General features: G+C 36.2%; 2 protein-coding genes across 5 annotated transcripts in view; one reads left to right on the top strand and one right to left on the bottom strand.

Annotated features, from left to right (window-relative positions):
- The window catches only part of LOC138931931 (peroxisomal leader peptide-processing protease-like), an 81605-nt gene that overhangs the window by 7181 nt on the left and 53610 nt on the right, over window positions 1-20814 (bottom strand). The gene's annotated exons all lie outside the window — the stretch shown is intronic.
- Window positions 11993-20814, top strand: part of Itp (ion transport peptide) — a 59468-nt gene continuing 50646 nt past the window's right edge. The window contains exon 1 of the mRNA XM_070293227.1: window positions 11993-12142. Within this exon, the coding sequence (XP_070149328.1) occupies window positions 12140-12142 (3 nt within the window). The 5' untranslated portion in view covers window positions 11993-12139. The remainder of the gene's footprint in view (window positions 12143-20814) is intronic.

Here is a 20814-nt window from a genome sequence, read left to right as displayed (position 1 = left end):
TAAAGTGACATATCTCGAAAACTATTGGAAATCTTTTTTATTATTTTTCCCGTGTTCCTCGTCAAAAATATCTTCAGAAACGATCTTTCAAATAGGGGACCGTAATTATCGCAATCACCCCCAATTATGTATCTCTTTTTTTTTATATTTTTTATATTAGCTATTGTGTCATATTATTAGCTAATTGTTATATTATTATTGATCATTTATTTCATTCATCATATTAAAAATTGCATTATGTAATAATTAATAATAAAATTCTTATTGTTAAATAAAAGCTATTAAATAAAATTTATAGTTTGCATTGTTGTAAGAGCCGTCATTTCGGGGATATTTCAGATTTCCTTGACATTAAAAAAAGAAATATGTTTCGAAATACCATAAATTCCGCAGCGCAGGCTATAATACGTCGCATTTTTGTTCGGTTGTCCGGAGCCAAAGTGGAGCACGGTGCAGGAAAGTTTTCCTCTAGGATCATAAAAAAAGTGCTGAAAATAATCGTGACTCAGCGGAGACGACGAAACATATGCGCGATAAAAGGAGAAGAAGTCAGTGCAAAAACGCTACAAAACCACGTAGAATATACGTCACATTTTTGTAGTAAACGTGTGACGTATTAGAAGGTTCGGTTTTCTTGGAATGCTAGTAGGAAACTGGTTTGGCGCACGTGTCGTAAAAATGGAAAAAAAATACTCTTAAAGAGCATAAGGAAAGAGAACACAACATCCATGAATAAACGCAACAATAGACAGAACGCAGATGTTTGAAGAACCTATGATGAGATGATGACATACGTATATAGAATAGAGTCGGCACTAAAAAAAGTCGGCGCCAATTATAGACGTCTAGATAGGAATAAAAGAATTCTACGGTTGAGAAAAAAAAACACGTGTGTGCGAACTGCGTCAAGGCGCGTCTTCTAAAGATGAATCGGACGATCCGATCGTGTTTTTGTTTTGGGTGTTTAAGCGGCCTATCCAGGTAATATCGCAGGTGAGAATCTCAAGGTTGTCGAAATTAAACACATCTCATCCTCTTAAAACAATCTTTATTACATCTTTATTGTACCCTCTATATAAAAGACTGTAAAATATATCAGTTTCTTTTCTAAAGGTATGTTATTTTTCTTGCATATTACTTTATTTCTTTCAAAAGGAGAAGTATTCACACATGAAGATATCTAAACTTCGTTAATCGGATTCTCGTAACTCTTTGGATTTCATGATCATCTCTTCGAATCCGTCTCAGTGCTTCTTTCCGATCGACTTTTGCGTTCTTTTCTTCTTATTTCCTTACTCTCCTGATGATGATGGCCGTGCGACCACTTGCCAGCCGATCTTCAATGAAGATTGCCGACTATCCGGTCCTCTCGTGCATGCGTTTCTTCTTCTTCTCGTGTATTGACCGTTCGCGATACAGGCTATACACATGCGAATCTACGTAAGGTTGCATCGACAATCATGTGTATGGGCAATGTAACGTAAATTTGTTGTGTTGAAAAAGATTCAAGTTTGTCAAGAATATCAATAATGTCGCTACATAACACAATATTCCAATATCTCTTTAATTAGTAGAAGAAAGCAAAAACAAGATTTGATTCATGAAATAGTCATGGCGACGTTTTTCTTGCTCATGATAATTCTCATTAAGTTAATTGTTGGCTGTTATCCATAATTCCTTGTAAGCTGAATAAAATATAATACAACGATAACAGACTGGCTAGCCTAATGAACGTATCCATCCTGTACCCCTTCTTTCTCGAAGGCCTTAAAACTCTTACGTACCAGTCTCATCATTTAATGAACCAAGAACACGTGGTTCATTTATAATATGGCGAAGCACTAGATAAACGCCTAATTAACGTTCGCGAACTAATTCTGCTACTCGATGATATAAAAAATTAAATATCTCGTAAAATATTTAGTTTTCGATAATCTTACCGTAATACTTCTATGTACAGAATAATGAGACAAATCAATTAGTATAAAAAATAATTGTTTTTAAGAAAATTATTTACAATATATTTTTTAAACAATTTGTTTTTTTTTTTTTTTTTGGTTATATCAAAATATGTCAGATTAAAATATAAAGTAACTTAAAAAGTACTTAATAAAAAAATATTTTATTATAGTGTTTTGGAAAGCTCTCGTGATAAGCTACAAGAATATGTAATGAAAAATAGGGGGTTCCATTTAAAAAACGGAAGTTGACCTTCAAATGACCTTGAAAATGACCTTTAATGTCAAATCCAAGGTCACTATTAGATAGCCCCCTTTGTTCCCTACAACTTTTATCCTTTTCCCTCAAACGTTGATCCTGAAAAGTTATGAGGGTGGAACTTTTAAAATTGGACACCTTGTATGTATATCGTGACAGAATAAGTTGCATACATGATTCTCTCGTTTCGCGGCATCCGCGAACGATGCGTCATCAACCATCACAGTTTTCTCTCTTCGTTTCCATTACGCGCCGTAATTCTTTTGTATATTTAAGCGCGTATGTTAGTGAAAGAGAAGCAAAAAGTGCTTCTCGCGCGTCCTCGTCACGCCTGTTCGATAACTGACCGGTTCTACTGCGGCATGGCAGCAAGGCGTGCCGCTATCTAATTTTCTGCTCGTGACTTAGATCGAATAACGATGGTCTTCCGTTTAAATCGCGCGCTGCCTCGCCGCGCGTTCGATTACTGAAACATTGCAAGGATAATCGGATTTCGCAAACGCCGCCGCAGGAGAACAGACCTCTCTGCACCGGATTCGCAATTTATGCGACAATTAATAAGTACCTGCCGATCGTCGGCAGTAGTCATCTGGCCGCTGGCAGTGGTCATTCGAGTTCGATTTTTGTTCCGCGTGAGTCTTAAAAATCTACGTGCACATTTTCTCATACGTTTGATTACCGCATTTTATCATCGCGTTAAATTCTTGCGCTTTGAAGATATAATATATAATCAAGATTTATTCGGTCTGTCAATAAAATGAATAGCTTGTGATTCGATGATAAAATATTTTAATACTGTTCAATCTGAAATGTTCAATCATCTAATCCAATTATCATTTTTAATCCCTTTGTTTCCATATTTCTTAGCTTCTTTTTCTATTAGTTTATATTTTGATCAATCTTTATAATTTCATATATTTTTCAACGAAACACAGACGCGACAACGAAAAACAAATTTATAACGAGAAGAATGTACATACTATTTTAACTATTTTAGTAAAAAAAAAAAAAAAAAAAATGAAGCTTATACATATTTTCTTTATAAGAATTGTCCCAAGCTTTTTACATTAATTTTGCGTGTTATTTTGCACCAATAAGCACAAATTAATTCGTATTCTTACGAGCTGATGAGATTAAAGAACGAGAATTATATGAACCGGAAAATATTGGTCACAAATTTTTGCAGAAATCATTTAAGACATCGCAAGGATAACTGAAACGTGAATAGAAACTGTAAGCTCGCCACAGACTCGAGAAAGGCGTCGAAAGAGTGCAACGGAACGAGTGCAAAGCGGCAGCCCTTAAAAAAAAAAAAAAAAAATTATTCGAGGCCTTGATACGCAAGGACAAATATACTCACCTCCAGCAAAGTATCCATAAATAAATGCGTGTTGTCGCTATGATGTTTCGAATGTTTCTTCATGAGACAAAACTCTCTCTTTCCCCTTTTCTCGATTCTCGATCGTTCGAGCAGAAAATGCGCTTTCACATAATCGCTGCGACAATTTCATAATTCAATTAACGATATACTCGCCGTATCGCCAATCGTTCGCGAATACGTAAAGGACAATCATGGAATAATTTCTCAACGAATAAATGTTTACGAATAAATACATCCAACGTGATTCCGCGATTACGTTCGTTGAAAAGTTTAAGCAGCATTTAACGAATATTTGGCACGACGTGAATGCGTATACGCAGGATAATTCCGCAATAAGAATTTCATATAAATATTTCAATAAGAAGGAATAAATTACGACGTTAATTTCTGAGATTTTAGTTTTATCAAAAATCTTCCCGTCGAGCTTCTCTAGCAGAGTAGTTTATCAGGAAAATACCATCGTTGGTTGAATCGGGTTATACACGGTCGAACAATTAAGTTTCGAGACTAGCTTTTGATTGTTTGACCGTGTATATTGTATTGATATTGTCGCGATGCAAAATGAATTTGTTTTTTCTTTAAATAATTATCGCATTTAAATGCACAAAGATTACAAGCTATTAAGAAAGATAAAATATTTTTTTTATTTGCACGCTAAATAAATTTAGATAAACATGTGCGCTTACTAGAAAATTCATTTCGTGTATATTACAATTCGATTTAAAAAAGAAAAAGAGAGGAAAAGAAAAGATTTGCCTCCGGCACAAGATCTTCGATATCGTCTGCCATGTTTTACACAAGATCGCATCGTGGACTGCGATAATGGGCTATTGTTCAGAAGTACCACGGATACATTCGACGGAGGGAACAGCGGTCGCGTTGACTGACGATATGTTTGATAAAGTATTTTTCTCTTTTTTTCACTTCCCCTCTTGCTGAACCATTCTCCAGAGAGTTTGCAATCGTCGATATAACAGTGAAATCGAGGACTATCCGTCGTCCCGTCACTTGATCGGTTCGATGCCACTCCGGTGATTAGTAACGGGAATTCTCTTATCGTGAAAGAATTACGCATTATATTTCGCCTAAAGAAAACTATTTTAAGACACAAGATATCAGAAGATTTAAATGTCGATGAAACGTATATTGATTTGTGATTTATCGAATTATTTTAATCAAAATATTATATTTAATTACCCACATAATCTTAGCAATATATTAAATAAAAAAAAAGTCTTAGCAATATTTTTCCTTAAACATATTTTTAGTTTAAGATTCGGATTTTCTCATGCATGAGATTTTCATTATTCATAATTATTTTTAGATGAGAATTTCATATTATCTGCACTTTTTCAGAATATTTATACAGCAAGATTATAACAAATTACACTGATCGACAAAATAAGAACATTCTTTTTGCCTTAAGTTCTACCAAGTCATTTCTGATAGATTTTTTAGCGCTGATTACCAATCCGGTTGTAAAAATGGTGTATCACGTCAAGTTTTTGAGAAAACCTCAGTCAACATTGATAAAATAGGCGTTTCTGATACTTTGGCATAAGTTATATCTTTTAATGGAGACGTGCTACAGACGGCAGCGACAGTTCAAAATAGTGCTCAAGATCTAAACTTTATGATAAAAATACCAGAAGTCCCAGGCAGGAAAGGTTTTCTTGGAAAAAAAAAAGATCGAAACATAAAAAACATCTATGCAGTGTCTCCTAGTCATACGTCTCCGATTGTCCTTTACTAAAATTGTTTTAAATCATTCTAATTATGAAAGTCGGTATGTATACATTTGTCTGATCGCTCATTACGAATTACGTGTTAAAATTTTAAAATTAAAAATGGAAGATCCAGAATGGCGGGTCAAATTTTTGAAAAATCATTCAAATCATGAGTATGTGTAAATTTTTATGATCGCTATTAGTTAAGAACAAAGTTAGAGTAGTTCTTTGTTATTTTTGTTACCAAAAAAAAATTTAGTAACGGACAATTGAAGGCGTATAACTGGAAAATATTGCAATAATATTTCTTATGTTTCGACCACTTTTTTTCCGGAAAATCCTTCCTGTCTGGGACTTCTGCCATTTTTATCATAAAGTATAAGCCTTGAGCTTTATTTTGAGCTGTCGCTGTCGTCTGTAGCACGTCCCCATCGGAAGATACAATTTACTCAAAAGTATAAAAAACGCCCATTTTAGCAACTTTGACTGAAGTTTTCTCAAAAACTTGACGCGATACGCTATTTTTACAGTCAGATTCGTAATCAGTGCTAAAAAAAATCTATCAGAAATGACTTGATAGAACTTAAGGCAAAGTTGGTGTTGAACAGTGTTATTAATCTAAAAACTTTAAAAAGGATTAATTAACGGTGCTTGATATTGATGCTCGTATGATGTCGTCAGGTGGCCTTGATTTGATGTTACGTCAGCGAACACTGAAATTGGAAAACGGCCTGGAACGAGAACGAGGAGACCTTCGTCATTCAAACCATAGCCGCCAACTGGTATCTCACCAGGTGTTAGAGAGTATCTACGGTGTATGCTGTCCGGTCGGAGGACAGAGGGGTCTCACAATGAGATTCGCAGGTGCGAGGTGAGGATGTAGCAGGAGAACTCTTGCTTATCTTACCGAGAAATCGTCCACGCTCTCGCCGCGGCATCTTAACGAACGGAAAACGAGCGATGGCAAGCCAGCATCGACAAGAAAAGAAAAAAGAGACGGAGAGCCGAAGGAACACAGAAGAGCCGCTTCGAAGAGCTGTTTCGAAGTGTGACTGGCTGCTTTATCCTGCGAGTTGCCTGAAGCGGAAATTTCTTTGGCATCATTTTTCAAAATATTTCTACATTAATACAGTATAGTTAATACATTAATATAATATGATAATCTCATTAACAATAAGAGCCATTTCAACTAAACTCTGATTAATTTAATCAGCCATCGAATAGTATGCGCTTTGTTGATATTATTTCGTTAATATAAAATTATTAATTATTTAATGTTCAATACGTAAATGACAGATTAGATTAATAACGAATTATATAATTAGAAATTCTACTAAGCATTAGAATTAATCGCTAATTAAAGTTAATCAAGATTTGGCCAAAGTTTAAATATCGCTACAAAAATATTCAGATCTGTAGATCTATTTAATTTTAAAACTCCTCGATAGAATTTATATTTGTGGAACTTGAGAAAATGCCATCATTGACGTCAAGGGAGCTTGAACAAATTCGCCATAGAAAGTCAAGGGGTCTGAAGAAAACTTTTAAGAGGAAAAATATTGAGAAAAGAAGAAATAGGATTGAGAAGAGAAGAAGAAGAACCTGGCAAAAGGGACAAATAAGAAAAAAAGAGAAAGGAAAAGGATAGAAACATAAGAAAAGGAAACGAAAGTAAAAGTAAAGAGGGAGAAAAAAGGATTGGAAGGTGTAGAGAAGAGAAAACATCGAGAAAAGAAGCAAAGTAAATCAATCGAAGTGATGGAGACGAAATGAAGCAAACAAGGCGAAGGGGAGGAAACGCTGCGTGACTGAAAGGAAAGGGAAAGAGAGAGCAGATACATAGCCCGAGTTAGTCGCCTAGACAGCGTGGCAGCGGCGGCAGAAATCAAATAAAACGAGAGCCCGCGTACACGCACGTACATACGTAACTACACGGTACAGTGCCTGGCAGCAATGATCTCTGTCTCTGTATGTCGACGATTCGATATGGCGAACACGTAGGTTGCAACAACGACCAATATAAATTTCTCATTTGTTTTATAATTGGTAATGTTAACGCGATTAATCTCCCATAAAGAACATATCGGATACATGCATGGTCCTCCGAGAACCAAAAGTATCTAAATCAAGAAACCTAAGGCTATAATTTAAACTACTATAATTTAAAGAAAAAACAGCGTCCATCTTTTCATGATTGTGACGTGATGCGATAATTCGGCTTATTATTAGTATTGATCAAGATCGGTAACGTAAATTGCCATAATGACACATGGTCGCGGGATTTGGTCCCCTAGAGTTGACTAATTTATAGAGTTAGAGGTACCGCGACATGATCCAATATTAATATTTACACATGTCGTTTGCACCTGATACTAGTCGTCGCGTGTATAAATTCCCAATCGGTGGCACCGCAATGCTACTTATTAGCAATCGGTTACTTTGTTTGCGATAGGATTAGCGTAGGATTAGCATAACTCCTCTTACAACCTCTTGGCTTTCTACACATATGATAAAGAAAATACACATTCCTATCTAACATCAGATATACAGAGTAAGCGCGTTCGCCATGTAAGAAGGCCTCGGATATAGGCCCCTACATAGACGACGTAGACTCAAGATAGTAATCTCTCTCTTTCTCTCTCTCTCTCTCTCTCTCTCTCTCTCTCTCGCACATGAATAACCAGTCAACTAACATTTTCTTGATATTTCACTTATTTCCGGTTGGCAGTAATTCCGGTTACTTTTACACCCTCGTGGATGGATGCGCCATTTGTTACGTCCTCAGCGCAAGAACAACGCGAGTGGAATTTTTAATCTCGACTGCGCGTTCATTGGATTTATCGCACGCTGTATCGTGCCTGTGCATGTGTGCGCCTTAATGAGTGAATGGAAATTAAACTGGACTCTCGACGGGTTCGCATCGCCTCGCATAACTCGCCTGCGTTTCTAAAAGCTTCCCATATGGCAGCTATCGCTCCGCATGGTATAACTATCCCTCCCCATTGGGGAGACTTTCATTTACCATAATGAGATATATAGAGGAACGGACTACGGCCGATTTATATATATCTCGTCAAGTGATTTCATTGCGAGAAATGCACTTTTCTTTTACTCGGATAAAATTAATGCGCACGCGATTTCTATCCGAATATCGTATCCTCTTCTTAAAGAAAGAGATTTCCTGTAGAAATAGACGCGAATAATGATTTCAGCACTCCTAGAAAATATCATACTATGAAAAATGATGGTTGTTATCTTTGGAGAATGTTAAAGAAATTTATTCTAAAATTTCTGTATCTAATTATAAAAGTAATGTTTAATCGAAAAAACTAGCACATATACAAGGTGTTAAAAAAAAAGGGTTCAGGATTTTAAGGACAGATAGTTCATAATCCCCATACAGCACCGAAAGATTGCAGAAACGTTGCATAGACCTTGCATTGAAACATTGTAATATTGCATGGAAATTGGGAAATGTTTCTGCAATGTTATTGCAAGTCTGCGGCAACATTGAAATGTCCGCCCTTAGAAATATTACAATGTAATATTACAGTAATGTTACGGTGCAATGTATTTGTAATATTGAAATGCGTTGCTACAAATATGCAGAACGCTTTAAATTTGATAGATAAACTTTGAAAATATATAAAGACATCCAAAAGAAATAAGAAAAAAAGATTGTAAATTTACGCAATTACGAGTTTTTTCTCTCTTGGATGTCTTTATATGTTCTCGAAGTTTATTTATTAAAATCTGAAATATCGTGCATATTAAAAAATTATTAGCAAATTTTTGGTTTTGTATAGGAATGGAAACTATTTAACAATTTCTTGTTATCTAGTTAACATTGCTATTTTATAAATAATTTACACGTTTAAGAAAATAGTAATGATTAAATAATTTCATTCATAAAAATTAAAATTTTACTTATATAGATATTAGACTCTATTTTACATCTTAAGTAGACGATTAACGAATAATTTTTACTTTTTTGGATATTTACGTATCCGATTACTGAACAATCAGTTCAATATCTGAATTCCCTGTGTTGGGATTGTATCGGATAAAGTAAATTGATAAAAATAGTTATATCTTTAATCTTATTAGACGCTCTTTGCAAGCTTTATGTAATCATCGTGACTGAAACTTAAATGCGGGATAGATAACGCAACGCGCGCCGCATAGCGGTAAACAAACGAACTAGCGATTACCGAAAACTGTTTTTTGTAATGTTTTTGAAATGTTGCTGTAACATTCTCATAAAATATTACAATTATATGTTCCAATAATGTCTCAACGATATTACATTGCAACTTGCAAGATTGTAATATTACTGCAATGTAATGGCAATGTTCTGTGCTGTATGGGTCCCGACAATATTATTAATTTTTTGATCCATATTTATTAGGCCTTTTTTCATCCATTTCGTGAATATTATCTGCTCTTAAATTTCTAAACCCTTTTTTTTACCCTTGTATATTTATATCCTTGAAAAAAATCTCTTCCAGTTGCGAGGGCGGCAAACGCGCGCAACGGCGTAGAAAATCTCGACACCTCGAGTGCTAGGTGCTAGAGTTAGCAGCTGCTTGGAGAGTGTGTACTCGCGGCCGCGAAAGGCGGTGCATGCCGCTGGTATAGAAACACGCCAAGAATTGGAAAGGCTTTCCGTGCGATGAATTCATGCAATTCACGCGGCGTTGAGAAGTCTCGGCCTCGCGCGCGAAGACTCGCCGTACAATTTCATCGCATGGCTACAAACGGAATCTTCTCCGTAATATCGCAGAAGCGGCGAGAACGCGCGAAAGAAAATGATTCGATTCACGTTTGGATGTCGCGTTCATAACAATAAATGTCATCATTTCGAAATATACTTGCAATATAGCGAACATATAGGGTGTTAAAAAAAGGATCATATATTATAAAAGCAGATAGTATTGGTCAAAACAAAACAAAATGTAATTAACATGAATTCTACAATTAATATCTTCGAAGATATAGACTATCTTTCTATTTAAGCTTTCTATCCTTCTTTATTGGTTGTGTTACCTCTACAACAGTAAAGAAAAGAGTACCTACTAGTTTTGCAGTCAGCATTATAGGAGATACTCTATGTAGTTCCCATTTACTGTCACGCATCTTTCAGCCCTACATCTCAGAAAATCACGCATTCTTCAAATATATTCGGCTATTCTCGGATTTGCTATCTACCTACAAACCCAATGTTATTATAACTCAATGTTACTATAGCAAAACTAGTAAATACTAGTTGTTCTTTTTTCTTGTTTTGATCTATATCTATACTATCTGTTTTTAAAATATGTGACCCTATATGTTCGCAATATTGCAAGTAAAACAATTCTAACCTAACCCAACTCAACTTTACTTTTAAAACTAAAAATAGATTTGGGTTAAGTTAGAATTTTTTCGGGGTGGAGATGCAGGAGGAAGAGCTCAGTTCTTCCCCGCCCATACGTAAATGTCATAAACAGCCTTTTTCAATCAAAAATAACAGATTGTAACAAGATACACAAACTTTAATATCAAACTTCAATTTGTTAATCTTATCTATTTGTTATCTTCTAAACACCAATGCTGTTCTCCACTTATTTCTTGCGGAGAATTACTCGGAAGAACCTCCCCTACAACATATTTAAGTCTTTTATGCAGTTTTACCTTAAATTTTACTTCAAATTATTTCAGACATTCAAACTTATTCATTTCGAATATATATTTCTATAAAAGTAATAATAATAGCGATTGAATGATTGAATAAAAAATTGATTTGCCAGATTTGAAGGGGACACGTGACATTCAATCAACGTTGAATATATGGATTTAGTGTTCATATCACACAGCTAATGAAGATGAATCTTGATTACAGAGCAGACATCGTCAGATGTTGAAAAAATTCTGCAGGATCATAATACACGCACGATTGACCAAAGTATACAGATTTCTGTCTCTCTCTCTCTCTCTCTCTTTCTCTCTCCCTCTCTTTCCCATAGTCTCCGTGTATCGCAAATAATACCATCATGTTTACACTGCTCACGTATCGACATAGCTCCGTTAATCTCGCAAAACCTTTGTTAATATCTGTCATTGGTAAGTTCCATTCATGAAAATTGTCGACGCGGACGCGCGTCATCCCAGGACACGCTGACACGTGGAGCATAATTTTGCCATGTGGCATCGGTTGATCTCCACGTGTGCCCTAAAATTGCCTGATTATTCGCTTATAACCGCGTAATTGCCTCTATGTACGTAAGAAGCATACACCCACTACGTTACGAGCCATGGCATTAAGGGATCATTGCGCGGGTGAATTAAGTAAACAGGACGAGAGAAGGATGCGAAAAACACGCGTCTTCCGAAGATAGGAAAAAAGCGGATGCTGCGGGGGATGAAAAAGGAGAGATCAAGAGGCTTGCTCTTGACGACGACGTAAGAAGGAGAGTATAGACGTGGCTACTCATTACTCGGAAGATTGCAGACTCTATTTCTGTTCGGATCGCACAATTGGGACATCCTCGCGGCGCGATAGTAGCAATAGTGCTAGTGACGGCGGCGGGGGTTCGATGGACACATGTGTGGTAAGAGGGCGACGATAACGCGATCGTTGACGGGATACACGCGGGGGCGAAGGAGCGGAAGGAGGCACACACGCCGCGGACACCCCGTAGAGAGGTGTATATTAAACGCGATGCGCCGCGACGCACGGATCAAAAGGACGCCGGACACGATCGAGAGACGTGATCAAGGAATAATTCTTGCGTGAGACCATCGAGAGACCAAGCATTCACCGGAAGGCTCTAACATGGTACGTGCCTCACATGATTTCTATATATATTGTAGAATAAATGCAAACAGTGAATTATCGATCAGAAAATGTCGAGACTAAATTCAATCTTTTTAATGGAATATAAAAAATACTTAAAACATATTTTAAATATATTTAATTAAAGAAAATTTCTCGAAATTATTTAATTGAAATTGTATTATTTTAAAGTAAAATATAAAATTTTTATATTATATATATACATGAACTTGCTAATTCTCAATAAATAAATTTTTGAAAAATAGAATTACATTTATTTTAGTAGAAATTAAAAAAATCACTTTAGTGATTAAATATTTTACTGATGCATTTCAAGATAGCATAAGCAAAAATCATTCGATGATAGCAACGTGAATTTTCGAGTAATTTAAAACTGTCTTAGTTTTAAATTAACAAACTTATATATTGTAATATCACTGGCGTTACACCGCTATTCATTTAATACAATATTATGAATCCGGGACGCTTTTAGGGGCCTGCACAATCAAAACAATTTCTCTACCACCCGTAAAAGATCAATAAACAGGCAAAAAGCAACAGGCATTTTTTTCTTTATCTGTATATTACTGTCGCAGAGACTTAATATATGACAGCCGTATCTGCGTAAACAATTCAGGTCACACGCGATACACTATGCGCGGGACGCACACATTACTTAAACAGTGTAAGCTACTTGTTATATTCATTATGAATAAAAAGGCTATTACTTTCGTATTCGCTCGTGTGTCAATGGTTTATTAATGGATTGTGTATCTGCCGAAGTGCATTTTCCGACAATCGCGGCGACAATCTCTAGCAAATCTTACGAAACCGATCGCGTGCAATGGAAACTGAATCACGAGATACCGACAATAATCCGAAATGCAATCGTTGACTCGCGTGACTCTTATGCTTCTCCCGACGCGTTTCATTGCGTCATTACAATGTTACGTCGTGCGTGTTTATACTGGTGTATTTTCTGATTGAAAGAAATTATGCAAGATGTGCAGTTATTCGAAGAATAATTCCATAGAATCTTAGAAGATCCAAAGTGAAAAAACTCGAATATAGAGGAAAGTAAAACCGGGTACTTTTTGGATTTGTCTTCCTACGAAAAGTCTGACATTAAAAAGAATTTAACCGACCCCTAGTAGTCTTTAGTGAATCTTAAACTATGAGAAAATAAGACTAGTTGCTGAAAAAAGAAATTTTTGGTTACCAAGAATAACAAGATTTTGTAGTGAGGTCAAACTACCCGGTTTTGCCCTACCGGTAGGGTCAAATCGGATACCCATTTGAAAATATGCAAAATGTCGTGTAATTACAAAATCTAGATTTATTTTAAACAAAATACAATATAAAAATATATTCTATTGACAAAAATCACAAACAAAGATATATCCTCTTGTTCGATATTGCTACTTCCTTATTTAACCTGTTAACTCTCAAAAAGCTTTTTTTTTTTTAATGGTTTCTTTTTCTGAGTGTTAGTTTTCGTTTCCAACTGCTTCTTGTAGGGGCACAAAGTCGAGATTACAGTTCCTCTTCTTTTCATTATATGAGATGTGTAAGTACTCGGTTTTGCCCCGACACAAGGAAAGTAACAGATATAGCGATTGTATATTCCGGCGTACAAAATGTCGATCAAAACTAATATGATATACTCTCTAGCCTCTAGTATGTACAGAATGCGATGCTGCACTTATCGAAACAAATGCTCTATATAGAAAAAGCAGGGTTGGGAAGTAACGCGTTATTTGTAACGGAAAAAATAATTTCGTTACATTTTTCGGTAACGAGTAACGAATTTAACAGTTACTTTTATCGTTACTTTTTTCGAATTTATTTGATATAATTTTCATACAAAGAAACATATTAATAAGGGTATTGGAACGCACCATTACATGAAAACTACTGGAAGCTCATTTTGGTACCTTGTTTCTTTGTAAGAAAATGTTTAAAAATTTTTAGCGTTTAATTTGATCTTGTATTAAAAAAAAAATTCTATGTAAAGTTAGTGTTAGGTTAGGTTATATATAAAAAAAAAACTAACGGAAATTGTAATGACTCGTTATTTTTTGAGTAACGGTAACGAGTTACTTTTATAAAGTAACTTTCCCAAGCCTGAGAAAAAGTGCACAAGATACAATTGAAAGATACAAAAGATACTATGGAAAGGTAAAAATATGTGTATTTTTGAGAAAAAAACTTAATCAAAATTATTAAGAAATAAGCTATGACAAAAATATGTACATATATATGTGCATATATGATTATATGATTTACAATCATATATGATTTATATAGATTAGTCTTTTATATGTTTCCCCCTTTCCTCGTATCTTATTCTTGCGTTTCATGGTGTCTCGACCCTAAAGAAAAATGCGTATATTTACGGCAGCTTTCGCGGAATCGCTTAAACGCAAGCACGCAGCGGGATTGTTCGGCCGCGATTTAAGCGAACCGCAAAGTAACGCGTCGCAAAGTAGCAGTAAGGAGAAAATGAAATTGCGCGATTCCATTGTCGCTCGGATGACGTAGCCAACGAAATGAGATCGCGTCGATGGACGAGAGGATCGCGCGATCGTCTTTAGACTCGGGCATGAGCATGTCGCGCGACATGGGCGTACGTACCAAGGGGATCTCTCTTTCCTCTCGTTTAATAATTTTCGAACTCACAATAGTCAAAATCAAGAACATCAATATTTTACTCAAGACTTAAGCAAAGCTAAAAGAAAAAAAAAGATTCAAGTAAAATAGAGAAAACGTACATTCTCCGATCTTCGCGTTTGTCGCGTAAAGATCGTATTATTTTCGATCGTATCGATTATTTCGATTTGATATCTTTGATCAATAACATTTTTCGTTCGATTGCGTGGGAATTAGGATAAGATCGAGAGCGCGTGGCATTTATTTCGCGCGTAAAAATTTATACGAGCGCCGATGCGTCGGTCGACAAGTCTCTCTCGGTGCGTCCAGCTGTCTACCCGAGGCCCCGGGCTCGCCTAATTGTTCGTTTAATTCGCCTCAATTGCTTCTTGGCACGGTCGCGCGAGAATTATATCACGAGGAATCCAACGAAAGGCTATAGGCACGTCGCCTGCTTGAATTGCGTCCGCGCGCGAGACCCTGGTCTTGATTTCCTTATATTTATTTTACCAAACATTGCTGAGGAAAAACCGTCGCTAATTCGATGCAATCTCTTTTTTTAACATCATTAGAATAACATCGCTCACATAGAACATAATTAACATAATTAGAAAAGATATACATAATTAAAAAAAAAAACACGATTTTTCATTTCGTATCGAGAATGTTATAAAAAAATGAATGTAAAAAGTATTACTTGATTTTTATGTAGAATATTTATAAAATAATATTTCTTTGATTGAAACTGAGAAAAACGAGACGTACAATTAAATTGTTTGACACAAAATTTGAACGCGCATATGGCAAGATAATAATCGATGTAAGAAATTTAAAAATGTTTTTATTCAAGGGTATCTAATAAAAATATTTGTAGATAAAATAAAAAAATGAATAAAGTCTTCTGGCTATTATTGATGGCTTGGACGTATTGATTACAAAGCGTCACCTGAAGCGAAACCTGAAGTATCAAAAGCCGTGCATCAAATGCCGTGCTGTATAATAAGCGAAGCTCTGAATGAATCGCATAACACGATGATAATATGAGAGACGACGGACTTTGACTTTGCGCGCGACTTTTACGATCGCCGATACGAAATGACTTCGACTTCGTCACGCGACGTCATTGCCTCGTTGCAATGATAACGTTGCATCGACGTTACATCGACATTGCATCGATGACGATGGGAGGGCTCGACCAATGAGTAAAGAATAACAGGAATGAGCATATCGGTAGTGAGGGTAAACTTATCGCGAACGGTAGTACGTCATCAGTAGCCACCTCGACCGTCCACTTTTTTGACGTTTTTCAAGACCATGTACAGCCACTTGTTGCCTTATTTGTTCCAAGCTGCACTTGTTTTGCGCACGATCACCGATTCTAAATATTAGGTTGAGTAAAAAGTCATTGCGTATTTTTTGTATGTTTTTCAAAGTTATTTATTTATATAAAGAACAAAGATCAATCAATGATATATTTTCCGTTTTGTTCGATGACCTTTTGCCATCTTTCGGTGAGCTTCATAATTCGCCGTTCGTAGAAGGACCTGTCTTTATTGGCGAAAAACTGAACAAGGTGCTGATTTATCGCCTCATCTGAATTTAATATTATTCCACGCAAGGAGTTTTGAAGAGAGCGAAACAAGTGGAAGTCTGACGGCGCAAGGTCAGGCGAGTATGCTGGGTGGGGCAACACATCCCATCCAAGCTCCAATAATTTTTGACGGGTCGCCAAAGATGTGTGTGGTCTCGCGTTGCCGTGATGGAACACAACTTCTTTACGATTGACGAGCTCCGGACGTTTCTGGATGACAGATTCGTTCAAACTGTCCAATTGTCGACAGTACACATCCGAATTGATTGTTCGGTTCCTTGGTAGGAACTCAAAAAACACCACACCCTTCCAATCCCACCACGCTGAGAGCATAACCTTCATCTGATGAAGTTCTGCTTTTGAAGTCGTTTGAGGCGAATCACCACGTCGGGACCAAGACCGTTTGCGTTCCATTGTTGTAAACAATCCACTTCTCATCACCAGTTATCATTCGTTTCAAAAAAGGATCGTTTTCTTCACGTTTCATGAGCATATCGCAGATGTTTATACGCGCCGTCAAATGAACTTCTTTGAGTTCATGAGGAATCCAAATATCGAGCTTGCTTACGTATCCCAGCTTCTTTAGGTAGACGTGAACACTTTTTTGACTGATCTTCAATGTTTCTGCAATCTTTCGTGTCGTGTAACGTGGGTTTGACTTGATCAATGCCTTTATTTTGTCGTCATCAACCTCGGTGGGCCTTCCTGACCGTGGAGCATCTTTGAGATCAAAATTACCAGCGCGGAATTTCTTGAACCAGTTTTGGCACTGACGTTCTTGTCAGAGCATCGTCACCGTAAACTTTACGCAATTTTTCACAAGCTTGTCGCGCGTTCTTCCCTTTACGGAAGTAAAACAGTAAAATATGGCGAAGAATACACAGTTTGGTCTTCCATCTTCAACTTGTTGTAAAATCTCCAAAACTCAACCAAATCGCTCAATTTTTTTTTTAGAATGAAGCTTAAACCAGCTGTTAAACGATATATGACAAACATATGTGTGAATGACTCTAGTACTGCCAAAACTGAACTAATGCCATCTGTTGCAAAAATACGCAATGACTTTTTACTCAATCCAATAAATGAGAGGAAGAGCCAATATCAGACTAAAAAAATATTATTAATAAGTATTAATTGTAAGATCATGGTGCATTGCCAAGCGTTTGAGTTACTTCCAGCATCTCTGTCATGCTGCAATTCGTCCCTGAGCGGCCATTTTGACCGTCCATTTATATATAGTCACTTCCGCTCGCTTAACATCAAATGTTTACTCCTGTTATTCTTTACTCATTAGGCTTGATGGTCTGACAAACTGCATCCCGTCATCGCTTCGGTTTCAACTTAACCTGGTTAAAGTACTAGGTGACCCGAATACGATGCAAATGAGACATATCGTATAATGATGCTGCGCAGACGAGAAACGTATTTCGGTAGCAAGCGCATGCGCTAGCTGTTTCGTCAGCGCGCGAAAAATGTCAAAGTGCAACTTGACAATGGGCGCGTTCAGCAGAGAAAACCGCTCAGTAGCAATCGAACGTGATTGGCTCTTACTTTTAGAACTAACAAATCAACATCGAGTATTGACAAGGCAATAATTGAGCGCTTTCCTTGCCGAACGCGCCCAGTCGCGTAAGAGCTGTAAGAGCCAATCACGTTCGATTGCTACTGAGCGGTTTTCTCTACTGAACGCTGCCAACCTCTTTCGCAAAGCATGCGCGTCGGCGAACACGGCCGAGTTTCTGTCTCTCCGACGAAATCGCGCTCGGACCGTTGACCGTTGCGTTATTTGTGTGTGCGCGCGCTTTATAATATAGGATTTTGCTCACTTGCGAAAGCGACTTACGTGTATCGTTTCGATCCGTCGCGAAGTTCAATGTAGGAACGTTCGCGAATTAAATGTCTGTGTCTGATCGGGCGGAACGGACCGTTCGTATACTACTGTCAATTTAAATTCTAAACGTGGACAAAGCTACGTTATGTAGTTCTTTCGGTAATAAAAGATCTTGATTGATCGTAATTCTATACAAATAAAACCTGTTTTATTTTTTAACAATATTTACATCTGGCATTTTTTATTTTCTTATTTTCTTACTATAATTTATGCGTTATTGAATACCGATATTAATATTTGTCATAGTATTTTATTGAACATCAAAAATATTCCATTGTGCTTATCTCGAATTGGATATACGCATCTGTAATTTGAATATATATTTCGCGTGTAGAATATTCATGATTCGGATATTTTTATTATATTTTATCCAATCGCGATAATCGTCGAGTCAACACGCATGCGATGCCAAGACCCTGGTCTTGATTTCGTCGCGCGGAGTTTATAGTCACGAAACGCATGTCCCTCATCATTACGACGTGATCTTGACCCATTGACAGTGACTTCGACAAATAGAAGATCGAGTTTCATCCGTAATTTGAGTGGTAAGAAAACACCCGAGATTTCTTGTTTGTATATTATAGCTCTTTAACGTTTTGATGCATTTTTCGGTTCACTATGTCAAACTTTTATAACAAATTCTTCAGGAAAAATAAAAAACGATCTCCGTTTTTAATAAAATCATCGAATATTATTTGTCGCGATCTTTTTATTTATATATGTAATTAATTTTTATTCTAATGTAGCTACAAAAATCTTTATTATGATTCACATTTTTGGAATTAAATACCAAATATAATAAGTATAAAAGTATTGGGAGAGAGATTTCTCTTATCGAAATAAGCTTAGATTAACGATTAAGCTGACATTCTTAAACTGTAAGCATTTATGAATGATCGATTATAAATATTGTCGCTCATGTGATGTTAATCGGATCCGCGATAAACAACGACACACCTGCACTTATCATCTCGGAAGTATCTCGTTCGAAAACGTCGTCGATTACGCGATGTTGGTCACACAGTGATAATTCGCAATCGCTTCAGTGAGCTATCGACGTGTAATGCATGTATCAATTATATACGTAATATATCGTGACACACAAACACGCGCATATGCTGTATCGTCGAAGTTGAGTGAACACATGTGTCAATAGGAAGAGAAACTCTGTTACTTCATTCGAAGACAGTGAGAGAGTTTGAGATGTGCTTCATTCGATTGTTACTTCATTCGACGATAAAGATCTTATCCGTACAAAAACATCTCGACGTCATAATTGCGTGCTCTGTTATATCGCATTAAAAATTATTTAATATCGCCCATCGTTCAATAATAATCCAATAATTATCGATTGAGTGATATTGAGAGAAGAAACACCATATATAGACAATCTATATTAGAGAGAAAAGCACAAGTAGGATTTTAATATAAAATAAATATGAGATTAAAATTATTTACTAAAAAAATTATAGCAAAATTATAGTAACTCAAAATCTTTCTGTAAACCACTTTTTTTTGTTTCTAACTTGCAGTTGACTTCAGGAGGTATTTACAATCAAAAGTTTTCGTTATAAATTAGAAAAAATATTAATTACAACTATTTTTTTTTTATGAAGATGTTAAAAAGTCTATTATTTTTTGATATTTTAATTTTTTTTATAATCCAGATTTATTTATTTCATTCTTCAAAGAGTATAAACGTAAAAAACATGTTTTTTTTATTTAAGGTTTGAAAGCTTTTTGCTACTGTTGTATAGCCAAAACATCCTTAAGGGAGCATGAGAGATTTATTAAGTGTAAGACTTGAATTGAGATTCATTTACATTTGGTATAATACTATAACAATAAAAAAAATGTATGCTCTATGCAAAATTAATCCGTTTGAAAAAAAAAAATTAATTTTCTTTGAAACTGATGCACTACCATCCTGCATCTGATCCTTATTAGCCTGCGAAATTTAAAAATAAATATGTATAAAAACAATGTACAATTTACAAATTAATGATAAATTAGTTAATAAAGATAATTTTCAAATAGTATATGGCTTCAATAGAGCGGTCTCGTTTCGCTAAAATAGAGACAATCCGAATGATTCCCAAACAGACAGCTTTCTATATTATAATAATCACAAAAATGAACAGGCTCGCGTTTAAACATACGGTGGTAAGTAAAATGTATACGTTTCCACTTTCTACGTAAATTCGCTTCCAAAGTAAATCGGAGCATACGTTTTCGATGTAACGTTGCGACTCTGTTTCAACATCGCGACACACGCGGAGAGATGGACGCGACTCCTTTCTGTCGATTCTCTGCCACGCGAGCGAGCGAGAGCTCGCTCGGACGCGCACGTTCGCACATCTCAAACTCTCTCACTGTCTTCGAATTACATTAGGCAGATAATTCCCTTCCGAGTACTGCTGATCACGGTAAAAAGATACATTAGTTCCGAGGCACGCTCCCACGCACAGGTGTTCGTCTGATGCGTCTCTTCCCGCTCGTGCCTTCGAAACTCTCTTTCGACGTTAATAACACGAGATTCAAGGA

The sequence above is a fragment of the Polyergus mexicanus genome, unplaced genomic scaffold, assembly GCF_030449975.1.
Source record: "Polyergus mexicanus isolate NDT 795.1 unplaced genomic scaffold, iyPolMexi1.0 SCAF_3, whole genome shotgun sequence".
Classification (NCBI taxonomy): Eukaryota; Metazoa; Arthropoda; class Insecta; order Hymenoptera; family Formicidae; genus Polyergus; species Polyergus mexicanus.
Note: the sequence above shows the minus strand (reverse complement) of the source record. Positions and strands in the feature narration are given on the sequence as shown.